This window comes from Halichoerus grypus, chromosome 8 (genome assembly GCF_964656455.1).
Source record: "Halichoerus grypus chromosome 8, mHalGry1.hap1.1, whole genome shotgun sequence".
Taxonomy (NCBI): Eukaryota; Metazoa; Chordata; class Mammalia; order Carnivora; family Phocidae; genus Halichoerus; species Halichoerus grypus.
The window spans coordinates 126763647-126789365 of record NC_135719.1 but is presented as its reverse complement, the minus strand read 5'-3'; the positions used below and the strand labels follow the sequence as shown (position 1 = coordinate 126789365).

Sequence of the window (25719 nt, the reverse complement as noted above, 5' to 3'; positions counted from 1 at the left end):
AGTTCCGAAGCTGCCACAGGGGCCTTCCGGCTAACAAAGCCTAAAATATTTATTCTCTGGCTGCCTCCTGCTATATAGCAATGCAAATGAATGGATTACAGCCCCATGTAACAAGAGCATTCGTCTCAGAAATACCATCTAAAATAACTGCGATGCAGAATATGAATAGTATAATGTCATCTAAAACAAACAACCCCTGCCCAAAAAATACCCATAGAGATAGAAACATGATAAAACTATTTTAAAAAGCAAAGGAAAAACAATAAAGTTACCTCTGAGGGTAATGAAAATGGGAAAGGGCACAAAGGGAAACCTGAAGAGTCAGGCTAAATTTTTTTTCTCCCATTGGATGGAAGGTATCCGTATTCTTCATACTTTACATATATTTTTGGCATGTATCAGTGATTGCCCACTAAAATACATTATTCCCCTTTTCCAAACCAAAAGAGTTTTAGCTGGACACATGGCATCCCACCCAGCTAAAGACTACAATTCCCAGACTTCCTTGCAGAGGTGTGGCCATTTGACCAGGTTCCACCAATGAGCTGTGAGTGGAAGAAACACACGCCAGTTCTGGGTCCCATCCTTCCAATGAGCTGGCGAGGCTATGCTTCCTTCTGGCTGCCTGAAAGACGGTGATATAGTAAATGCTATCAACTCTTTGGGGAAGTTTTGTTGGAAAGGGGAGCAGGGTGAGGTAGCAGGAGCTGGATGAAGGTGAAGGGTTAAAATACAGCTGTGGGGGTTTTTAAATTTTAATTTTGTTTTTATAAGGGGAGAATAAAAGTATGTTTGTGTGCTGATGAAAATGATCCAGTAGTGAGCAAGGGTCTGACGATGCTGGAAGAAGAAATGATACTACATGACTGAAGTCCTTGATGAAGAAAGAGAGAGAGTCAGAGCATAGGCAGGGAGACCGGCTTTTGACAGGAGCAGCGGTATCTGTAAGGGGGTAAAGACAGGAAACAACAGGTAGGTTTGTGGATTCAATGGCAGGTGGGTAAGAAACTCCCCCACTTGACTGTTTCTATTTTTTCCAAGAAAATGTAAAGCAAGATCATTGGCCAAGGATGGGGGAAGAGAGGCCATGGGAGATTCAAAACTGCCTCCTGGATCATGGAAGAAAATCAGTTCATAACATGATGAAGAATATCCATCTCCAATCAAGGACTGACATCCTACTTTGTGGTACAACTCCGGGGCTTTCCCTGAAGAGTTGGGAGCAAGATGAAAATGACTACGATTAGGATTCCCATTTTACAGAGGAGGAAAAGGAGGCTGATGGAGATTTAAGTAAAGCACCTGGAGAGCTGATTAGTGGTCACACTGGGGTTTCGCTGGGTCTGTGTGATCGCCGAACCTGTTATTTCATGCTTTGGCACACCAAAAGTCCTGCATGAACAGTAATAAGGATTCGGCACAAACAAGATCATCCCCTATGGCTTCATTCAGTTAACATCTCCCCAACCAAAGGTCATGAGGTCATTGTGCCCGAGCGGCCCAGAGGCTGAGGCCACGTGGGAAGATCTCGTGAGCTGTCAGACTTTGAGTATGTACTCGCACACGTGCATGTGTGTGCGTCGATGAGCACGTGTGTGAGATGGAAAGTGGTTGGGGGGGGAGGGGATACAAATATACATCAGGGTTCTTGGGCTCTAGTTCAAAACTATTCTCTGAAGTGCCGGAGAGCTGGTTTGTTTCAGAACACTAATGCATCTTGGAAAAGAAAAAAGAACTTTTAAAGGCAAGTCATCTCTCATCCTCTTTCTTCATTCAGAGGGCCAGAAAAGTGGTATTTCTGGCAGGGGCTAGAGGCGGAATACTCTATAAATACAAAGCCATTAAATCCCATGCAGCAGGAACCTGATCGGAGCCTCCTTTTAATTTCCTGACATGAGCTGGCCACTAACCCAATTACCCAGAATCCCCGCAGGAGCCCTCCCCGCCCGCCCAACAAGCACAAAGACAGTGAGAGCATATTGCATGGATGTCAGCCCAGCTTTCACTGAAATCAAATATCTTTTAGAAAACACTTGGGGAAAGGCGGGCAGGGGCCGAGGTATGGAGGAAAAGGAGCGGGACAGGGAGGCTGCCGGCCTGAGGCAGGTGAAGTGAGGTGAGGAGAAAGTGAAGTTCGCAGGACGAGCCTTCGAGGGAGAGCTGCTGAAAGCCCAGAGCTGTACTGTAGCGTGAGGGCTTCCTGAGAAAGGTAGCAAATGGTTTTCCAGGTTCTTCCACTGAGAGGCTGTCAGGCCACACCTTAGCCAGGCTGGGAAGCCCGCCTCTCAGGGGAGAGCTTCTCCAGGGTTGTCCTAAGGGAGATGCTCATCCTGACTTTCGACCCCAGACGGGGCCAGCCTAAGAAGGATACCTCCTCTGAGATTCCCACCAGGGAGTCCAGGAGGAAAATCAGGGCAGCCAGGATGCCCCGCCTAACACAACGGATGGGCTGCTAGAAAAGCTCAGCGCAAAGGAGACTGCCATTGAATCGAATACTAGAGTAACACGCCCAGAGAGGTGACATCGTAAAGCAGTGCCACAGTGGGTTTCACCAAGGAGCTGTTCCCCCTGGGCCCCACCGTGACCTGCTGATGCAGAGCCTGCTCTACAGTGAAGACGTGGAGGCCCGAGAGCGTGAGAACTAACACGCACGGCGAGCTCCCCTCAGAGCCAGGAGGAGGCCGCAGGCACCCACTCCCAACCTAGTGTGGATTTTGTATTCAAGGTTTTATGAAGAGAAAAATCACTTTTTTTTCCCCTCTGAAAATACAGACTTTCACACAGTGGATTTGCTTGAAATGAGACAAACCTGTGGGCATTGCCTACATTGCTCTGTCGATGATTCCAGAGCCTATGGCAGCCTCAAGGCAGAGGCTGAGCCAAAAGAAGCTGCACGACCAGATATCTCCCTCCCCGCTCCGCAGTTGCTGGGCCCCCCAAGTCATGAAGCAGTCTCTCAGGTTGTTTTACTTGAGAAAAGAAAAACTGGAAAAGACCTCCAGAGCTGCTGGGCAGAAGGCAGATGTGTAGGTGGGATGGGGAGGAAGGGGAGCGGGCATCCCCATCCTTTCCCCAGCCTCCGGCCACCCCCGCACCCCTGCATGGGGCCCCAGACCCCAGTCCCCGGTTCCTCCATGCGAGAGGCCCACTGTGGAAGCTTAAGGAGAAGGAGCAGCTCCCGGGAAGGCTGGAGTCTGCCTTTCAGAGTCAGGTCTGTGTGAGGGAAGGAGAGGGAGGCAGGGAGCCCGCGCCGGTCCCAGGGGCCTGGGCTCCTGCTCACAAAGTGGTGGGGGGACAACCAAACAAAAGCAGGAGTCAGGGCAGCTTCCAAGAGCCCCTGGCTGGCAGGAACCCAGGCTCCTCAATGAGGCAAGCTCCTCCTAAGGGGGCTGGTCCCCATGGAGCTTCTGATCGCAGGATCCCGCCAAGGCTCAGCACTGCCGGGGGTTGGGGGGGTGGACAGAAACTAAATGGAGGCACTGGGCTTTGTCCAGACTCGGGTGCCTTTGTGTCATCCTGCCCCCTCTGGATTTGGAACTGCCAGCACTGGGGTAGGGTGAGGACGGGGAGGGTTCTGGTGACTGCCCCCTCCTCCTCCAGGCAGAGCTCCAGAAAGGGTGTCTCCAGGCTGGGGCCATGCCCCTGGCTGCCACCGAAGAGAGAGGCCATCCTGCACCCTTTCCTGCATCCAAGTCCTGGGCCAACCACAGGACTATTTAGAGCAGAGGGAGGCCAAGGTTGGGGCCCCACCGTGCATGTCTTCCCCGAGGCAGAGCTTCTCTCAGGCCCACGTGCCCCCAGCACCCCCACACTGTAGTCTGGGGACACACAGCATCTACTTCGCTTCTCTGAAGCGGCCCGCCGGGTACCTGAGCTGTCTTTGCCACCAGCGTGCACCTGGCCACACACTTCTCTGCCATCAGTGGGTCCCCTTTGTCATTCCCCCATCCTGGAGGGCCACTAGGAGGCACTCCCACTCTCTTCCCAGTACTGGGTAGTCCCTGAGGAGAGTCTTCTTCAAACAGCGTCCTTAGAAACCAGCAGGGATTCCAAGTGGTAGTCCTCCCTCTTGCCTCATCTCTCCTCTCTCCCCTGCTCTCCAGCTCACAATCCTGGGCTGAGGGCGGGGTGGCCTGGGGTTGGGGCAGACACAACACAGGGCATGGAGAAGCTCCAGGCTCTGGGTCCAGCTCCCCACAAACTGGCAGGTGGCTGGGGGTGGGAGAGACCTCAAGCCCCAACCTCTCTGCAGGACTCAATTCTGCCATCCTTAAAATCCAGGAGCATTGGTAGCACGGCAGCTCCCCTCTGCCCTAAGTTCCTCAGTTGCTGTGAAGTAAGCAAAGAGAGGCCAAACTACAACCTACAACCAGGAAAGGCCACTGGACGGCTGACCCCCAGCCTGACCCGGCGCCCTCACACCCAGCTTCCCAGCACAAGGTGGCAGCCCTCGTCCTCAGGACTTAGGAGCGAGGAGCCTCTCGCTCGAAGACCTAGACACTGTTAGGTTGGTTTCCAGCAGCACATAGAGGAGGATGTCAAGAGGCCAGCACCAAAGCAGACTGCTGAGGGCCTTTATGCCTCAGTTTCCTCCCCTGTGAACCCCAGGATGCTCTGGAGGAGCAGAACAAGCCTGGTGTAGGAGTCAGGGGACACAGTTCAGCCACTAGGTGGGTCACACCCTACATCATCAGGGTAAGACCAAAATTGTGTAGAATCAAAATGAACTAACTCACAACCTTTCAGCAGGTCTACGACAGCCCATCTTTAATTTAGAAACAGGACTGTTCTTCAGCTGACCCCCCCCCCCCATAGAGCAGCTCACACATTTCTAACAGCTGAGTGGCTTCCCCATCTCCAAGGCGGTAAATGAAGCGGCTAACGAGAAATGCAGTTGAAAGGCCAACATGCTATGTGGATATGGGGGTAGTTGAGGAACTGCTTCAGGAGCTTCTGTTTTAGAGGTGCACATGCTGGGCTGGGCTGAAGGGGGGTGCCTGAGATAGAAACGGGGGGAGGGGGTCTCTGATTTCCACAATAAGGTCCAGGTTGTCCTACCAACAAAGCATCTAAAATTCGTGCCTTCTTCCCCTGGAGGGGATGGGAGGACAATGGGAAGAGTGCCCTGGTCCTCAAAGGCTGGGCTGGGCTTCCAGAAGCCCCCTCTCAGTGAGGGACTATGTTCTAGACTCGCCTGCCCCTTCCCTTTCTCTCCCAGCCTCTCCCCATCATGCGATCATCAGCACACACTTTTCCTGCCTCCTTCCACTTCTGGAAGAATCCCAGGGCCCAGAATTGTAAAAGCTGATATGTAAGAACCTCCGCCAGCTCCCTCTAAAGCTGGGTTAGGGGAGAAATACACACACACACAAACACCCCATCCCCCAAAATGGTCCTGAACAAGGGTCATCCATCTGAGCGGATCAACAGGGAAGGTGAGGAAGAGGAGCCCCAGAGCACTGCTGTCCAAATAATGAGAGCCGCATGTCATTTTAAATTTGCGAGTAGCCACTTTAAAGAAGGTAAAAAGAAGCGGGTAATATTCACGTCACATTATGTTTTGTTTCACCCAACATATCCAAAATATTATCACCCCGACATGCAATCAGTTTTTTAAAAATAATTACTACACTATTTCATTACTCTACTTTTTAGCATCCTGGTAAGTCTGGTAAGTCTTTGGAGCCCATGGCCTGCCAGGCCAGCCGGCTCAGCTACAGAGGAGGAGACGGGGAAGTAAGAGGATGAGGTGGCGGGGAACGTGGCGGTGGAGGGGGACCTCCACAAGGTGACAGCGGTGTCCTGTCCACATGCAGGAGAGCACAGCGGCCCTGCTCAGGTGAAGAGGACCTGATGTGTCATTCTGGGCTTTAATGTCTCTGCTCTTTGTACGCCCACACTCAGGGCCCCGCCATGCGGGACAGCAGCATCTCAAGCCTACCCCTTCCAGGGTGAACGAGGGGCTCGCCCCAAGAGGAGGTCCTTCCCCAGAGGGCCAAGCCAGCTTTCTAGGGCCCAGGTGGGGTTTCCCAAAGGATCCAGAATGGGGAACTTCCAACACCTGGCTTCCTGACGCCCCGCGTCTACCTTAGGAGTGGAGCTCCGAGGCCGCTGTAAACCTGTGTGCAGGGTGGTGTGTGGGAGACGAAAGGTGGACGCACCCCAGGGAGCAGGCTCCTCCCCTGGGATGCGGGAGGAAACGTCCAGGGTCTGCACTGGCCCGGGGACAGGAACACAGGGGCCTGAGACCCCCGGTGGCCTTGGCAAGAGCACAGCGTGGGTGTGCGGGCCTCTTACCTTCCTTCAGCATCCCCACTTTGAGGCATTTCATGAAGCGGCAGGCCTGGCAGGACTTGCGCCTCCGTTTCGTGATCTCACACTCGTTGGTGGCCGGGCAGCTGTACTCGATGTTCCCTGCAACCAGATACACACAGGGTTACGGGTGGCGTCAAGGGCCCAGTGGGCCACCGCCAACCGAAGGCCAGACCTACAAATGCCCCTCGTCCCGAGGTCCCCGTAGGGCAGTGGCTCTCAAAGTAGGTGCTCTGCGGTGCTTGTCAAAATCTTTCCAACTCTCTTCAATACAGAGCTCCCAGTCCCGGAGGTCTGCGTGGGCCAGGCAGCCACAACCTGGAAGAATGGTCACCCCCAGCTCTGAAGGCACCACTGAGCTGGCATTTTATCCCAGAGAACATCCCCTTGCACTGACCAGAATGTAGGTGCAGACCACGAGCCCCTGTGCCCTCCCAGCCCGGGGCCCCAAATCATGGAAAAAGCCTCTCTGCAGCTCTGGGCCCACAGGGCCCAGGCCTCTCAGCCTGCTGACCATGAGGAAATCACTTTCCTCTCACCGACTCTCGGTTTCCTCCTCTGCAAGCCGTGTGGTATCTCCAAAATGAAAGATTAGCAAGATCATGGTTATAAAATTGCTTTAACAACTGTAAAACACTGGGTCGCCTGGCTGGCTCAGATGGTGGAGCATGGGACTCTTGATCTCAGGGTAGTGAGTTCAGGCCCCACGCTGGATGTAGAGCTTACTTAAAAAAAAAAAATTGTAAAGCACTATTCCACACTGAGCCGGTGATTATATAACCACAGTTCATTACTACAGAGGGTGTTTGTGATCATTTTCTGTCTCACCCCTTTAATGAATTATAATAACGGCTACCATGAACCTGACCCGTGCTCCCACTGTTTACATGCTCAATCTCCAGCCACACCGAGATCAGCCCCTGCCATGCAGAAGCCTTGCAGGAAAAGCTGGTTGAATGAGTCACCTGCTGAATCCTCATAGCAATCCCATGAAGTAGGTACTGATCCCCATTTTACAGGAGAGGCTGTGGCTGCCTCATAGAGGACAGAGCCTCTGTCCTTTGTACTCTTACCTGTCTACAATAACTTAACAAATATGCATTGTGCAGCTATAAATGCGAAGAGAAAAGCAATGGGAAGGAAAGGGGGTGCAGAGGGGTGGGGAGGGAAGACAACTGGAAGGTAAAATGCAAGACAGCAACAACCCCAGTGTTTTGTTTTTTATTTGGTCTTCCCGGCCCCGGTCCCAACTCTCTGAGGTCCTCCAGAGCCTGTGGTTTTCAGAGAACAGACACTGAACTAACGCAAACCTCCTGTTCCCACCCCATCCAGATGCCCACCTGCTGAGGGAGCATGGTGAGGTGCCTGCCTGCCTGCCACATCCCCCGCTCCTGAGGCCCCGGGACACTCCTTTGAAGCAGGGGTGCTGTCTGGCCCATCTCACCCAGCAAGGACACTGCCGCACACAGAGCAGTCTTGGAAAGGTCACTCACAGCCTGAGACAGGGCTTGAAAGGGCAGTTCCAGGCCTGCCTAGCCTCTGAATCCCCCCCACCCCACCCCCGGCCCCAACCCCATCCACTTTAGCAGTTCCAACGGTTACTTTAACCCTGCACCTGCTCGGAGGTGGGCCCACCAATGCCCCATTTCACAGACCCAGAAACTGAGACTAAGGGCGCTGAAATGAGTTCCTAAAGGCCACACAGAGTCCCTGTGCCACCCTTGCACCCCACGAGAAGCTTGGGGAGACCAGAGAGGCCCCTCCCTGCTGTGAACCCAGTAGCTGAGGTGGTCTGGAGGAAGTCAGGGAGGGGACTGCTCTCCAGCATCCCTGTGCCTCAGCCTCCCCATGTGGCATATGGAAAACACTGACTGTTGGATTTTCTGAGAGCCAGCAGGAACCAACTTCTACCCCTGACAAAGTGCTCTGAAGTAATAAAATTATTGAACCCCAAATGCAAGGTGAGTGCTCACAAGAGCTTAGTAGCCTTAGCCCCCTTTTGTGTTGGTGAGGAAGTGGCTGATTTGCCTGGGGCACCTTAGATCTCCATCTGTCGTCGTCCCCCCCCCCCCCCCCCCCCCCCCCCCCCGCACCGGGCTTCCTATCACCTTTCTCCCGCCCACTTCCTGTGGGGGAGGGGAGTCTAGAAGTCAGCCTCTGCACCGGAGGGTGGAGGAGGTCAGGAAGGGGAAGGGATAAAGATTCTGCATGCCCCTCCCCTCTTTTATCCAATGCTATGCCCATCCCTGTCTTAGTTTGCTCTGGCTTGTGTGACTTCTGGCAAATAATTTCAATATTCCCATAAGCGCGGTAAATTGAAAAGATGAACAGGAAGAAAACACAGATATAAACTAACTCATCCAAGTCTATCCTGGCTTGGAAGGAAGGCTCTGTAGAATTTGGTCCCGGCCGCCTTCCCACCCCACTCGTCTCTCTTCAGCCTTGACATCCCTATTGCTCTCCACAATGATCAGTTCCTGGAACTCAGTGATAACCGAGGCTCCCAGGCCTTTGTTCCAGTGCTGCCTGGAACACTCCCAGTGAGCTCTCTCCACCACCTCACCTGGCCGGCCTACACCTCCAGGGCCCACTTAAGATGCTGCTGCTTCTCCTCCCTGTGTGACTCCAGGTGCCCCACACACAGCAGGTGCTCCATCCACACGGACAAGGGCTCCTCATGAATAAGCCACGGCTCTGCTTTTCCTATACGGCCTCCTTCCTTCCCCCAACAACTCTGGAAGTGAACACCTTCTTTTCTCCACCTTAGCGCTGAGAGAGGTGAGCAGAGTCCAGGATGAGGCAGAGCAAGGACTTGAACCCAGACGGTCTGGCTCAAGTCTCGCCCTGAACCACGGTGCAGTGAGCTCGCGGGGCCCGTCGCGACGCCGCATTCACCTGGCAAGGGAACTCACGCTGCCTTGGGAGGCCACTTGCGTGCTGCCAGCTCTTCACCTCCACTGGTCTCGGCTGCACAGGCAGCCTGACATCCCCTGGAGGATGGGTCCCAGGTTTTGCAGGGTTGTTGCTCGAGCAGGGGGTCAATAACTCTGTCGATTTGGCACTAGTGCTCTCCCAGGACAAGAGGACTGAGCGTTAACAACAAGAACCTGAGCGACGTTCTTGACCCCCTGTGTGTGTGTGTGTGTGTGTGTGTGTGTGTGTGTGTGAGAGAGAGAGAGAGAGAGAATTCTAATTTTATTTATTTATTTTTGTTCCTTTCAATTTGTTTTATGGCCCCAGCGGCTGGCTGCCAGCAAAGCCAGGCTGGTGGCCTTGCCTTGTAATTTCTGTAAGTGCCTCCTCGATAAAGTGATGAGATTAATTCATCAGAATTCCTGTGGTCTCCGGAGGGCAGCTAGGAGAGCCGGGGGCAGGGAGGGGCGTCTGTGGAACACGCACACACACCACCACCACCAGCAGCTGAAGTGTGGCAGGTCTGGAGGTGGGCTCTCATGGGACAAGGACACAGCCAATGGCTAGCATAAATTCGGAGTTCTAACACGGGAGTGTGCCCAGTATAGACAGAGGCAGACACTACACGTCAGGCAAGTCACGGAACTTCCCTGGGCCCATTTCATCATCTGTAAAATGGGCACAGCACATTCCCCTCTTCTAAAGTTGTGTGCTACAGGGACAGAAAGCACGTAAAGGGCTTAGTGAGGTAAACGTGTGGGCCAGCAAGGAATCAAGGCTACTGTGCTTATTTTCACCCCCAGGAACGGCTGCCAGGGTAAATGCACCAGGAGACTCTGGGGTAAGTCTTTTCTAGGTGTCAGACGTGAGGCCAGCCACCGCTTCTGCCACTGAAGAACCTCAAGCCCGGTGGTGACCTCAGAGCTGGTGCGCCTGCACCTGTGGTGCGGGGGGGGGGGGGGGGGAGGCAGGAATGCCCGGAACCTGACCTGCACTTCCGTGTGCCCTCTGACCTCAAGGCAGAGGGGAAATCCCCACCATCAGCTCTCTTTGATCCTGTGCCCCAGAAGGAAACCCCAAGGGCATCCCCATCAGCTGTCCCTGAACAGCTGCAGGCAGTGGGCCGTCCTCTTGCGGGACTCGGGTGGTTCACAGAGCTCACACAGAGGGCTCCCGGGAGGACGCCTGTCTCTGGGGCTGCTGGCTAATGTCGGAGCCTGAATGGCCACCATTTAGGTCACTGCTGTGGAAGGGCTGGGATGGTAGTCACCTGGTTCCCGTCCCCTGTTTATCTCACTTCTGGGGGACACAGACTTTTTCTTCTCTGTCCCCAACTCCGCACCCTTCCCTCCTCCTTCAACTGCTAGCTGGATGATCTCATTCCCACCACGGGCTCCCACTATCACATACTTGGTAAGGATCAGCAGCAAAAGACCCTGCCAGTATCCATCTGCCTGCTGGATATTTCCACGCGGAAGTCCCTCACACTTCAACTGAACTTATCCTCACGCAGTCTGCTCTTCTCACTGTGTCCCTTCGGTCAGAAACTGAGGTGGCATCCTGGATTCTTCCCTCTCCTTCGGTCCTAAGGTCCTTCTCATCCTACTCGGTTCGTATTTCATCCCTCCTTCCCCTCTGGCCACAGTGAGTCCTCATACTCATCACCTCTTGCCTCACGTCTGTCTCCAGGTCCCATTCCAGTTTACCCCCACACCGCCCCCGGAGCGATGTTAATAACCTTCCTGTGCAAAACTCCTCCATCACGGCATGCTGAGTGGCAGCACGGGAGTGAGAACTCTCGCAGAAGAATGAACGAAGTGAAAAGCAAAGTAGCCAGGGGCGCCTAGTTGAGTTGGTTGGGTGTCCAACTCTTGATTTCGGTTTGGGTCGTGATCTTGGGGTTATGTAGTTGAGCCCTGAGTCAGGCTCTGTGCTGAGCATGGAGCCTGCTTGAGATTCTCTGTCTCTCCCTCTCCACCCCTCACCCCCCCATGCACTCTCTCTTTCTAAAAAAAAAAAAACAAAAAACCGAACAACCAAACAAAAAAACCGAAGTAGCCGGAGAGGGGGCTCTAGATGACAAGCCATTTGTACTGCAGAACCTCAGAAAGCCTCAGGCTTGAAGACTGAAGATACACAGAAGATGTAACGGAGTGCGGGGCCGAAAACAGGGGGATTTGCTGCTAATCTGTATTTAGGGAGTACTTAGCTACTACTTCATGTGGCCACCAAGGAGTCCTCCACAACCCACCTAAGAGAAGCCAGCTTAATCTCTGGGGAATATGAGCGAGTCAAGTTCTGGACTTAAGGACCCAGGCTCTCCTGTGAGCAGAAGGGAAGCCAAAGCTGGAAACAGGATGACTAACAGCGAGACCACCCAGCGCACCCCCAGGCCCGCTCCCAAAACTCTAGCATCTGTACACTCCACCCCTCACCCAAAGATAGGAATTTATAGGGTTCTTCTCTGGGAGATAGCACAGCATCAGGGAGGAGACCAGCAGATAAAGATAAACCAAGGGAATGCTCTTTCTATGCTTTTTATCCCTATTTGCATTTCAGCCGGCCAGCCAAGGATTACCAACACATTCATTAAAAAAGCCTTCAATATGAAAGACTAAGCAAAACAAATAAATGAGGGGAAACTATGTGGGAAGAAAGCAGGACAAGCAGGAAGTAGAAACGGGCTCGCAAAGCAATAACCAGCATACTATCAACTTGAGAAGAAAAAAACCCACTGTATTCATGAAACAAGAACAGCGTGCAATAAAAAGTAAAAAAAAAAAAAAAAAGTGTATAAAATGGAGCTTATAGAAATTAAAAATCTGAAAGCCACAAAAGGTTCAGAAGAGCTGAGGGGCTACTGACCCAAAATCCAAGCAATGGACAACAGGCTAGAATAGATGTAAGAATTACAGTTGATCCTAGAAGCTCAGTATCCAATCATCAGAACTTTTAAGAGAGAAAAGCGTGAAGATGAAGAGGAAGTCATCACAAAGGCAGAAACCAAAGAAGAGAGGGAGGGGGAGGGCGGTGGAAATTTCTAAGACCTGAAGAATTTGAGTTTCCAGATAAAAAAGTAAAAGCCCAGAGGAATGAATGAAAAAAGATCTGGATAAAATTATGGAGGTGGAGAACAAATTAGTAGCTGCCAAGGGTCAGGGAGGGGAGAGGGAGGGAGGTGGTCATAGCTCTTCTCTATCTGATTTTCTCTATCTGATGGTAGTGATGGTCACAGGAGTCCATGGGGTGATAAAATTGCAGAGAATTGCAAAGAACTAACACACACACACTGTGCGTACAACTGGTAAAATCTGAATAAGATGTTATCTTCGGGGGAAACTGGGTGAAAGGTATATGGGATCTCTCCGGGTTATTTCTTAAAACTGCATGTGACCCTTCAATTATCTCAAAACAAAAATACGAAAATAAATAAATAAATAGTAAAAAGACCTACAACACACAACACAGACTTTTATCATAAAATTTCAATCTGAGAGAACAAAGAAAGAAGAGTCTAAAATTTTTCAGGGAGAGTAAAAAAACAAGTCAAAAACGGAAGATGGAGAGTAAGATCAGTCACCGTATCTGAAACCACAAGGGAAAAAAGCTCAAAAGAAACACACAAACACACACCCCTTTTGCGCACTGCCACTTTTTTTCTTCTTAGCACTCATCACCTGACTTCATATTTATTCATCTTCTTATCTGCTTTGTTCACTGAAGTTTCCTCAGCACCCAGAACCATGTGTGCAAGAGTGAGGTCTCAATATACAGTCTCTAAAGGATGCCTTGAACTTTTTGAGGGCAGCACCAGAAACTAAGAAAAGCAGCCATGGTATCATCTGGGGGAAAATTACTTCCAGCCAGTATTTTCTACCAAGCCAAGATATAAATCTCATGTGTGGGTTGAAGGCATGAGTAAAGACATTTCCACACTTCCAAGGCATCGATAATTTTACCTCCCCTGTGCCTTTCCAGCATGTGCTCTGCACAGAATGGAGGAAGCAAAAAGAGGAAGAGGCAGGATCCAGGAAACAGGGTATACAACCCAGGAGAAGAGTGAAGGACAAATGGAGAAGGAATTAGCAGTCAGCAAAGAGATTTAACCAAAAATTGTGATGCAACCATATTCAGACAATGGAAAGATGGGAAATGTGTGTGTGTGGTTGGGATGGGTTGTATAACTGGAACTAATTCTTCATTGTCCATAACACAAAGTCAAGAAATAATGCCAAAATTGCCAACTCAGTAAACATAGCTGTAAAATCCAATTAGTAACTACAATGATAAATGCTAGAAGAAATTTTTTCTTAAAAGGCTAACTCTGGGGGCGCCTGGGTGGCTCAGTTGGTTAAGCAGCTGCCTTCAGCTCAGGTCATGATCCCAGGGTCCTGGGATCGAGCTCCACGTCGGGCTCCAGCTCCACGTCGGGCTCCCTGCTCAGCGGGAAGCCTGCTTCTCTCTCTCCCCCTGACTGCCACTCTGCCTACTTGTGCTCTTTATCTCTGTCAAATAAATAAAAAAAACCTTAAAAAAAAAAAAAAAGGCTAACTCTGGATCGTGAGGGGAGGAAAGAGGATGTGAAGGGCCAGGGACTATGGGACTATTACTTTTCATTATGAGACTTACACTTCTATTATACTTTTTTAAACTATGCACACATTATTTTGATAAAAGTTACAAATTAAGAATTAAGCTCAAGAAATTGTCCAACCCCTCCTTATTATGTAAAGAATGAAATCTAACCTCCAAGGCAAAGCCTACCCAACTCTTTATGATCTCCACTTCTGACCTGTCCATTCTAATCTCCCCAACCTGGGCCCTCAGTCTGTAGGCTCCGCAAAACCCCGTGGAACCTCCGAGCCCTTTCCTACCTCCCTCTACCTGAAACCCCTCCTGGCAAACTCTCCCACAACCTTGGATCTCCACTCGTGAGACCATCTTCCCTTTTGTCCCGGGTAGGTGTACAAGACCCTTCCTGTTTGCCCCCCACCCAGGCTGCATCCACCACCCTCCACTTGAAGCAACCAGCTGAGTGTTTCAGAATCAGGGTTTTGCATGTTGTCTTCCTTCTAAGCTATGTGTTTATGGATACAGGTTGTTGGGTCTTTCATTTTTGTATCTCAAGTACAGTGCCTGGCTCCTGAAAACATATGTTGATCAAAGCAAATAAACTGAGGGGGATGCCTGGGTGGCTCAGTCCGTTAAGCATCTGCCTTTGGCTCAGGTCATAATCCCAGGGTCCTGGGATCAAGCCCCCCCATCGGGTTCCCCGTTCAGCAGGGAGTCTGCTTCACCCTCTGCCCCTCCCCCTGCTCATGCACTCTCTCTATTTAAAAAAAAAAAAAAAGAAAATCTTAAGAAAAAAAAACCTGAAAGCCAAGAACCTCCACCTAGAAAACCTTAGAATTCAGCAGTGATCCGTCAGTTGTCAAATGCAATCGCCTCCTCCAGGACCGCCCCCCACTCCCCCCACCCCCAATCCTTCCCGGAACAGAGGACACCTAGCTCTTAAGACTCCTCTGTTAGATTTCATCTCCCCTCCCTCTGCAGGAACTCTTGCTCCGATCACTCCTCTGCTCATCACATTGACTCTACAGTGCTTTTGATGGTAAGATTGCACCATTATTTTATGTAGCATCCTGAAAAAAAGGAAATCTGCCCATCAAACTGGCTGTGTTCCCTTGCCACTAGCATTTTTACTTTTTTTTTCTTATTAAAAGATCTCTTTGAGCTTTACTGGGATAGAGATTTGATCATACAGTATTCCTGTGCATACATGGAAGAGAAAATAAAGAAAAACAAATTGAAGGTATCGCTAAAAACTTCTCCGAGTGGGACTTCCCTGAATCATTTTTGATCAAAGTCATTGTTTTGGTGTTTTGCCACAGAATCATCCTCTCTGCTAATAAGGGAGCCGCTGTCCATTGTCGTGGGGGCGGGGGTGCCTCCCAGGTCACTGGCCCCTTTCTGCAAGTTATTTATTTATTTATTTATTTCTAAGATTTTATTTATTTATTTGACAGAGACACAGCTAGAGAGGAAACACAAGCAGGGGTAGCGGGAGAGGGAGAAGCAGGCTTCCCGCTGAGCAGGGAGCCCGATGTGGAGCTTGATCCCAGGACCCTGGGATCATGACCTGAGCCAAAGGCAGACGCTTAATGACCGAGTCACCCAGGCGCCCCCCTTTCTGCAAGTTCTGATGTGCGTGGGAGGCAGGGGCAACAGCCTGAGTGACCAGCACGCAGCCCCATCCAGAGAAGCTCCAGTGGGAAACGTGCGTGTTGCAACGGAGGCAAGATGGGACTTCCCAGTCTCCTTCCAAGGCTCGCTCTTCCCTTCTTCGGGCTGCCCCCCACCCTCGGCCCCTCGCCTTCAGAAGAGCTTTCTCTAGAATAAGCTCTCCTGGAGGGCATATTACATCAGATGGCTGGGCCCTGCCCCCCAGTCTCAGATTAGAGGCCTGGGTGGGGCTGGAAATGTGCATTTCCAACAAGCTCCCAGGTGCTTCTGGTCTGGGAACCACCCTTTTGAGAACCATGGCCTGGAAGATCTCATTAGACTCCAAACCCCACTCAGATTCCACTCTTGAGCTCTAGGCCCCGTTTTCCAACTCGCCAGGGTTAAGACCTGTGAACTGATCAACTCAACAGTCCCAAACTTTGTCCATGACCCCGACCCCTTGCTCCCAGCTGGCCCTTCTCCACCAGGAAAATTCATCTAGGTCTCCTCGCCCTCAATAACCTCACCATCCCCCTAGCAGCCTAAAATTGAAACCTAAGGGTCCATCTCAATCCAGCCACTGTTTTTTTTTTAATTTTATTATGTTAATCACCATACATTACATCATTAGTTTTTGATGTAGTGTTCCATGATTCATTGTCTGCGTATAAGACCCAGTGCTCCATTCAATACGTGCTCTCTTTAATACCGATCACCAGGCTAACCCATCCCCCCACCCCCTCCCCTCTAGAACCCTGTTTCTGAGTCCATAGTCTCTCATGGTTCGTCTCCCCCTCCGAATTCCCCCCCTTCATTTTACCCTCCCTACTATCTTCTTTTTTTTTTTTTAACATATAATGTATTACTTGTTTCAGGGGTACAGGTCTGTGATTCATCAGTCTTACACAACTCACAGCCCTCACCATAGCACATACCCTCCCCAATGTCTGTCACCCAGCCACCCCACAGCCACTGTTCTTCTTATACTGAATCCACTTCCAAAAGTTTCTCCGGCCTAACCTCTCCTTTTAACCCTCCTGCCCCTGCTGGCTGGGAGGCCTCCAGCTGGACGATTACCCAGATCTCTTCCCTGGACTATGAAAACCGCCTCCTGACCGGACTGCCTGCCCCTAGACTCTCCCACTTCCAGGCCATCTTCCCTGAATTATCTTGCCAGAATTACCTTGATAAACGGAGATTGGATTAATCCCCTGCTCAAAAATCCCTTCAATGGCTTCCTCAAAACAAAATGTCTTTGCGGGTTATCATATACCAGGCACTAAGCTGAAAACTTGACACGCAGGTCTCATTAGATTTCTGCAATCTGCAAGAACATTCCAGCGACAGAAACTCTTTATCAGCCCCTTTAGTCCTGTTTCCTTGACAGGGAAATGAAGGCCCAGAGAAACTAAGTAATTTGACCAAGTTGACCAAGAAAGGAATTGTTGAGTTGGGATTCTAAGCCTTTCCCCGTCTGTCCTCTGCCACTGAGCTCCACCTCCCTAAGCCTCCCTGGGCCCCACTCCTGCTGTCTTTCTGCCAGGCATGTTCACCTTTCACTCCTGCTTGCATGGCCTTCCGGACGCCGTCCCTGCCCTGACTGGCCTGTCTCACCTGACTTGCACCGTGGCTGTGTCTCTAAAAAGAGGAACTGTGATTTGTTTTTCTTCTCATTGCCCCAGTGCCCTGCAGACCACACACCGTCTGCAGGTTTAATGGACTCTGTGTACAGATGAGGAAACTGAGACCAGAGGACCCAACCCCTGCCCAAGGTCAGCCGGCTGGTCAGGGGCAGGGCTGGGACAGCAACCCGCTCCTGACTCCTACTCACTGCTGGCTCTGTCTCTGCAGCCCCCTTGTCTCATGTCCCCTGGGATGCCCAGTCTCATTCTCCAGGACAAAAGGCCTGGAGGTGGTCCAAGGCAGGATAACCCATCAATCATCTCCCTGCCCCCTTCCTGGGGGAGTTTCCTTCCAAGCCTGCATATGGGCCCCCGGTGAACAGAAGCAGTGCCTGCCAGAGCTTTCTTCCTTGCTCTCCTCATCTTAAGTCCCAGACCCAGGAGCTGCTCCAGGGGCCTCCAGGTGACCTGCTAAGTTGGCCACAGGCCCTGGGGCTGGAGGAAGGGGTACAGGGCGGCTTTACCCTTCCCAGCAATGTGTTCATTTACTCATCAACAGCTTCCACTCCACCTAGAAGAAAGTTCAAGTGCAGCACTACCCATGCCCCCCACCCTCCAGGGCCTTCCCCAGCCTCCCCAGCCCCATCTCCTTCCCTCCCACCAGCCACCCTGGCCCTCTTTCTGTCCTGAGACACATCACTGTTTCCTCTGTCTGGAGGGCTGGCCCCAGAATTCTTCCATGTCCTTTGCCTCACCTTGAAAGTCATCATCTCAGCATGGCCTTCCCAAATCCTCTGTCTAAATCAGACCCCTCTGCCCATGCACAGCACTTGTCTCACTGCATCTTTACGTGCTATCACGTTGACTGCCTTCCCCCCAGCCGGCAACCCCACAGGCTCAGGGCCCTCGCTCCACCCTCAGCTCCCAGCACAGTGGTTGGGACTCAGTAAATACTCAACACAGAACTGAGTAACTGCTTCATAAGCTCAGTGTAAGGCAGGCATGTCCCCCCCACAAACATCGTCCTTTAGAAAAGAAATTGCTTAATATCCGAGCCTTTGTGACATCTAACAGAGGTGCTATGGCCATCACTTTATTTTGACCGACCATGATGACGGAAGCCCCACGGCCCCAAGGAGACTTCAATCAGTGCTAGTCATCCCACTGAATCAGTAACAAGGGGGTAAAGAAATGTCACATAAATGTGGTTATTCCCGGGATAAGGACCTCACGATTACAAATGCTGAGTACCAAAAGCCGTTAGAACACCTAATACATCGTGAAATCAGGATTGTAAATCGACACAAAAAAGAGCTGTCCTAATGGTCTGGGAACTGGACTTAGAGCTCAAAGTGAAATTTTTAGGGACAGCAGCACGTATCTACTCATAAAATTTCAAGTAAGAAAGATGGAAGGAAAGACAGTGTGCTCTGAAAAACTGTGTTAAATGACTCAAGAAGTGGCCCCTAGAAAAGGCAAAGGCGCTTTAGTCAAAGGTCCATGTGAGAGGTTTGATAAACCCTTGCTTCACAAAATGTGAGAAGGAAAAGTTTTTCAAAAAAATAGTGTTTTACATAATGTGATTTGAAATATGCAAGTATAACTAAAATTAACACATTGTTTTAAGTAGACATTTGACTAGTTTATCTAGATCCCTGCAAGTTCGCGTATGCAAATTGGCCAGACTTCTTTGGTTTGTCCTCACTGGGAAAAGGTGGGATCACTGTGGGGATTACCTTCTATGCAGACATACTGAGAACTTCCTAGGCACCAGGCACTGTTGGAGGATGTGGGGTTCAGCAAAAATCAAAGTAAATGCAACCCTATTCCTTAGGAGCTTACAATCTTCCTAGGGAACCAGTCAAGTCCTGGCAAAACCCATGCTGTGTGCTAAGTGTTGTAGATGGGGGAGCGGGGGCTGCAGGTTAACAGGAGCGCCCAGGAAGGGTACCCCCTAGGCCAACTGACAAGAGGAAGTGGGAGAAGACTTCCAGGAGGAAATGCCAGCTAACTGGAGACCTAATAGACAAAAGTAGGGGCTAGAGGTTGGGGGAGGCAGAATAAAGGGAAGAATATGGGTAAAGTCTAGAAATTGATGGCGTGCAAGCAGTTCGGGGAGCTGGAAAATAAAGCAATCAGGCCGGCCCACAGCCTGTAGGGAGATTGGCAGGGGATGAGGCTACCAGTCAGCATGGGGCAATCCCAGAGGACATCCTCAGTCACACCTGGAGCTTCCATTTACCCACACGCAAGACAGAAGAGTGCCATGTTCAGATGTGTGTTCAGCACTAAAGAAAGCAGACTGGGAAGGGCTGAGCCTGGCAGCCGGGAGACCGGACTAGAAGCTACTGTGGTCAGTGGTCAGTGGCCAGTGGCCGCCTGGAATGGGCCAGGGCAAATGGAGAGAAGCATCAGGGCAAGGGACATGAAGGAAGGAGACTGCACAGAACATGGCTGCTGGGATGCTGGTTTGGGATGGGGGGCAGGGTAAGACCCACTTCTGGCCTGCACACCGGGGGAGCGACGACTGGAGCATAAGGGGAACCATTTGATTGCGGAGACACAGCTTCTGTTAGGACTTGTTGCATTTGGGGCGCTTCTGGGACACCCAAGTGGAGATGTTCTTGAGGTGTCAAAGGCATTGGAGTGGGGCAGGGAGGTTGATGTACGAGCTCTGGAAATAGGACTCATCCGGACTCCAGAGGCAACTGGACCACGGGGCAGGACATCCTGGGCCCATACGGTGGGTCAAGAACTGAGCCGAGGAAGATAAGGGGGGGCTGGAAGCTGAAGGGCGAGGGGATGTGGATGTTTTCGTTTTGTTTTCTTCGTTTTAGACTGGAGATACTAGAGGTATTTAAATGCAGATGGAAGGAAGGAGACTAGAAAGTGAGAAGATGAAAGAGAGGAGATAGTGGGTAGGAGAGTCTCTAGGAAGTGGGGAGGCGGTAGGCCTCAAAGCCTGGGAAGAGGAGCCCGGGGTGGGAGACCTCTCCTAGCCGTCGGTGGCGGCGGGCAGCAATGTATGGATCGGTGACGGAAGGAACCACAGATGGGGGGGAGAATGGGTAGGTCCGGTGGCATCTTCTATCTTCTAGTTTCTTGGTGGGACAGGAGGCAAGGTGATGGTCAAGGTTTGGGGATCCAGCTTGGCAAAGTCCCCCAGGTGGCTCCCCCAAAGGCCACCTCATTACTTTGATACCCATTAACAGAGGTTTTCATTACCGTGAAGTCAGTATCATCGTCCAGGAAGGGGCTCCATCTCTCAGGGTCAGACTCCCATCGCCCAAATTCTGAAACCTGATGTGTAAGCCCAGGGACGCACATTCAAGTACAAAGAGAAACTGGTGTGCCTAACCAGCAAGTTCATCCCAGGCAGAAGACATACAGGGGAACTAGATCATAATCAAAAAGATGTTAATCACATCAACGGAACGTTTAATGACATCAGTCTGTCCCCAGGCTGACTCCCGGTTCCTAGGAGTGGTGCCTTGGCCAAAGTCTGCCTTTTTTTTTTTTTCTATGCCTCTGGGGCTGATCAGTCCTCTTTGATGAGCACATTTTTTTCTTTAGATATGCTAGTAAATTCAATTAGGTTGAGGGTTATCTCCTTTGCCATGGAGCCACGGTGTCCCTTCAGGAAGGAGCTTCTTTTGTGGCTAAGTTCATCTGTTCAGGGTGTCATGATCACCTCCAGCACCGACAACAAACGCGCTTCGCCTAGAAGAGGGCAGGTGATGCGCTATGGCACTACTCCGGGTTGACTCTAAGCTCCCTGAGGGCAGAGGGACTGCGCCTACCTTGTTCAGTGCTGTCTGTCATGCAGGGGAGTGCAAACTGTTTCTATAAATGGCCAGACAGTAAATGTTCTGGGTTTTACAGCGAGAAGGTCTCCGTGGAAACTAGTCAATTCTGCTGTCCATGCGCCTAAGCTGCTAGACTACGTAAACTAATAGGTGGGGCAGTGTCCCAATCCAGCTTGATTGGCAAAAGCAGGCTTCAGCCCGGAGGCTGTGCTTAGCCCACCTCTCCAGCGCCCCTCCTCCCCGTGCTAGCACGGAGCACAGCCAAGCACCAGTAAGTATTTAAAGAAAAGAAATGGTTGGGGGCGCCTGGCTGGCTCAGTCAGTGGAACATTTTCACTCTTGACCTCTGGGCTGTGGGTTCGAACCGCACTCTGGGTGTAAAGATTACTTAAAAATAAAATCTAAGAAAGAAACAAAGAAAAGGAAGAAATGGGTATCTGTTTTTTCCTTAAGTCTACCATGACATCCTTTTTTTTTTTTTTTTTAAGATTTTACTTATCTATTTGAGAGAGAGAGAGCACAAGCAGCGGAGAGGGGCAGAGGGAGAGGGAGAAGTAGGCTCCCCACTGAGCGGGGAGCCCAACAGGGGGCCCGAACCCAGGACCCTGGGATCATGACCCGAACTGAAGGCAGTCACTTAACCGACTGAGCCACCCAGGCGCCCCTATGACATCCTTGTTTCTATAAACTTCTTCCCATATTAGTATAACCACTGAAGTGAGAGACTGAAGTGATCTGAGGAGAGAGGTGAAAGATGAGCGAGCATGAGTTTCAGAGCTTTCCAAGCATTCACATAAATTCATGAATGCATCATTCTGTGATGGAAGGCCCTCAGTCCAAGTGATCAGACTTTAAAAAAAAAAAATGGCTTGAATATCCTCCTTAAATTGGGTAGATGCTTAGGGGCCCATAAACTGGTTTGGAGCCTAAGGCCAGGCCTACAGCCTCATGTGCTCCAAGCCTTAAGACTCCAGCGTCTTGAGAGCAGGTGCTGTGTCTCTCTCTCCTGCTTCCGCCGTGTACCTCACTCAGAGCACGCACATGGTTCCCACTTGTCCCTGAGGTCATTCAATAGGTCACGTTCTCCTCTTTATCCTTTCGCTATGCTTCCAAATTTTCTACAGCCATCAGGTCCAGAAACAACAAAGTCAAAAATCAATGTTAGACCGAAACCAAAGAGTTCATAAAAATCACCAGAGCAAGCCATCAGCTTTAGAGAGTGTACTTTTTCCCTGTTCTAGACAGAAACCTCTTCCTGCTTCTAAACAAGACCCAGGACTTGTGACAAAAGAGGCAAGAGCAGTTCAGTCCTGATGGCACTAAATGCTATTTGTCCTCTGAGTTCTAGGAAAAGATCATTATCCTCTTCGTGGAACAAATAATTAAGACTATTTACAAATCCTTCCTCACGTGGGCTCTTGACGTGCTGAGGACATTCGCAGCACCCAGGCCTCTGCTGGGTCTACACCAGCCTCTACTTTCGAAAAATGTGATCCAGAACCCCTCTAGCTCAAGAGCAATATGGAGTGAAGAAAATGGGACTGTCCCCTAAAAAGCCATTTTTCAAAAACTGGTCTCGAAGAATCTAAAATAATGGCAACCTTACCAAGACCACCTCCTGATGGGGGAAGAAAACATTGCTTTCTCCGTAACTTAATTTGGTTTAAACATCTCCTGTTTATTTGTCAGATATCCAATGATACTGACTGGCTATGAGCCCAGAGGTTTTCAACCCTGGTGGAGGCAGGAGACTTAGAATGACCACACAGTGCTTTTCAAATACAGAGATTCCCGGGCCTGCTCCCAGACTCAGGGGTATGAAGCTGGCAGGGACCGGGATGTGTTCATTCACCAGGCTGGAGGCTAGCATAGTGCCTGATGTGAACACACTCAGTAAGTATTTGCTGAAAGCACTGTGTGTCATGGCTCCTTCTGGGGAAGGTACAAGGAATCCCAGAGTTTGGGGTTTTAGGAAAATGTACTTTTTACTGCTTTACTCTTTTGTACTGGCTGAATTTTTACCATTTTTTTTTTGAGGGTTCATTTAAAAAATATTAGCTGTAACTAAAATAGCTAAAATAATTTAAACCCTAGGTCAAGGGCGCCTGGGTGGCTCAGTTGGTTAAGCGACTGCCTTCGGCTCAGGTCATGATCCTGGAGTCCCGGGATCGAGTCCCGCATCGGGCTCCCTGCTCAGCGGGGGGTCTGCTTCTCCCTCTGACCCTCCCCCGTCTCATGTGCTCTCTCTCATTCTCTCTCTCTCAAATAAATAAATAAAATCTTTAAAAAAAATAAATAAATAAATAAACCCTAGGTCAAAATAATTACACCGTTTTACTTAAATATATGTCATTACAAAAGCCAGCTCGGTAAGATAAATTATGTGTCTATTGTCTTAGTAATATGTCCTAGGTGGTATCGTGAAAGTGAAAATAATACTTGGAAGCATTTATTTAGCACTTACAAGGTGCCAGGCAATATTCAAAGTGCTTTATACATACTAATTCACTTACTCTTCTTTTAACAGCTCTATGTGAGGAAGGAATGACAGCATCTCATACCTTACTGAGGACAGAAGCCCAGGGAGAAACTGAGGCAGCATGCCCTGGGGCATTCAGCTATAAGGTAACGGATGGAGCGGTCTGACCCAGGGACCCAGGTGGATAGTCACTACACCACAACGTCTCAACTAATAGGTAGAACTGGAAACATGGCCAATCCTAAGGCCCTCAACTGATTTAATAAATACATCGTCACAAGAAATTTAAACAAATATTTGTTGAATGAATAAACTGCAAGTCATCCCAGGAAGGCTCAACCTGACTCTTTCAAAAGTGAAATGGGGAAGGGGGGAGAGAGGACACCCTCAGGACAGCCAGGCAGGGCCAGAGCCAGGACAGGTGACCCCTGGGTTTGTCCAGTCTGGTTACGAATTCTGTCCCAGGAAAACTGCATCAGCTCATCTCAGATATGTGCACCAGGAAGGCTTTTGTCTATCCAGCGACAGCACCTAGAACAAGGGCTGGAGCTTAGTAGATGCTCAACAGAAACTTAACTGAATGAATGGCGCAAGTGCTCTACCCATGGCCTGCTGCATTGAGTCTTGCCTACCCAGCGCCAGGCTGTTCCTCTGGGCTGGCCCCTGTGCCGTGAACTTGATACAGCTCTGTGAAGGTGGACCCACCACTATCCCCCATTTCCCTTGGGGTGATTTTACAAAGGGCACCCACCAGGGCTCCTGCACACCTTCCTAGGACTAAATCACTCCACTCATGTACCCCCAGAGAGGCAGCCACCCTCATGGCCATGGGAACAGGATCCAGCGGACACGCAGATGCACTGGAAAAAGCCCTTGAAGACAGGCCACGTTGGGATCAGACAGGGTGAGTGGGTTTCCCTTGCTCTGTTGGCCTCTTTCCCAATTAAGAAAATTGTGTTTCACTTGTGTAATTAAAAAAGATCAAAACAGGGGCCCCTGGGAGGCTCTGTCAGTTAAGCGATGGCCTCTCGATTTCTGCTCAGGTCGTGATCTCAGGCATGATCATGAGATCGAACCCCACGTCGGGCTCTGCGCTCAGTGGGAGAATCGGCTTGAGATTCTCCCTCTCCCGCCGCCCTTCCACACACACACCCCCCCCAAAAAAAGAAAACGATCAAAACACAAAGAGGAACAACCCTTTCTATTGCAAGGCATCTGCAACTGCAGGGCAAAGAACACAAGTTTCTCCCCCCAAATCAAATTTTAGGGACACGCTCTTGAGAGTGCTCCCCCTACCAGTGAGGGGCACACGCGTGGGGAGGCATCTGCGTGGATTTTCTTGGGGTTTTCTGGGGCGCCACGTGGGCGTGTCTGCCGTTTCCACGACAGTCCTGGAGTTTATAAAGTCTCGCCCGGAATCCCGAAGGACAAACCCCAGGAACCGCTGCCGTCGCGGTGCCCGGCCCCGACCTGGCACCTGGCGGGCACGGCCCGGCTTCCCGCCGCCCCCGCCCTGCCCGCACGCACCTTGGATGGTCCTCTTGAAGAAAGCCTTGCAGGCCTCGCAAGAGGCCACGCCGTAGTGGTAGCCGGAGGCAATGTCGCCGCACACGAGGCACAGGCGCTTGGGGATGGCGTTGAGCATGTACTCGCACTTGATGGCCGAGTCCTCCATGAGGCCGCCCGCACAGTCCTCGTAGCTCTTGCGGCACGGGGTGCCCCCCAGCGCGGCGCCCGCGAACATGGGCGGCGAGTCCAGACCATTGGCGTGGGCGCCCAGGGCCAGGCCGAAGCCACCGCTGGCGTCGGACGAGCCGCTGGGGCTGTGGTGGCTGAGGGCGTCGATGCCCGAGGATGGGCTGGACGGCTCCGTCTTGATGAAGGAGCCGCAGCTGGAGCCCAGGTGCCGGTCGTCCGCGGACATTCTGTTCAGCAGCCTGCGGACACAGAGCGCGGGCAGGTCAGCTCCGCCGAGGGTGCGGTGGGTGGGACACCCGCCCGGGGAATTAGCTCTGGGCTCCGGGCACCAAGTGGGCGGGGTGGCTGGGAGGGGCTCGATGCTAAGGCGTTGGTGAGATAAAATGCTGGCCCAGAAGGTCAACTGGTCAGGACGCCGCACAGCCCAGAGCAAGTTTCTGGCATTACCCCCCAGAACCTGCTGAGTCCTCAAAGAAAAAAAAAAGAAAAAACGATGTTTGATCAATAAACTTCAGATGAGGCACCCCAGCTCTCTGCACATTGCTGGCAGGAGGGTGGCAGAAACTGGTAACAATTCAGACAAAAGAGTTGGCCGACCTTCCTGCCCGACAAGACCACGTGGTGGCTACAGGTAAAGTCTGGGTGTGCCGGGCCCCGGACCGGATAA

The 25719-nt window shown here is 51.1% G+C and overlaps 1 protein-coding gene across 2 annotated transcripts in view; it reads right to left on the bottom strand.

Annotated features, from left to right (window-relative positions):
* The window catches only part of ESRRB (estrogen related receptor beta), a 52733-nt gene extending 27443 nt beyond the window's left edge, over window positions 1-25290 (bottom strand). The window contains exons 1-2 of one of the 2 annotated variants that reach the window (XM_036084312.2): window positions 24882-25290; window positions 6298-6414 (exon numbers count right to left, since the gene is read on the bottom strand). In XM_036084312.2, coding sequence (XP_035940205.2) covers window positions 6298-6414; window positions 24882-25278 — 514 coding nt within the window. In that variant the 5' untranslated portion in view covers window positions 25279-25290. The remainder of the gene's footprint in view (window positions 1-6297; window positions 6415-24881) is intronic. The other variant, XM_078054002.1, reaches the window with a different exon arrangement.
* Window positions 25291-25719: the final 429 nt, after the last annotated feature.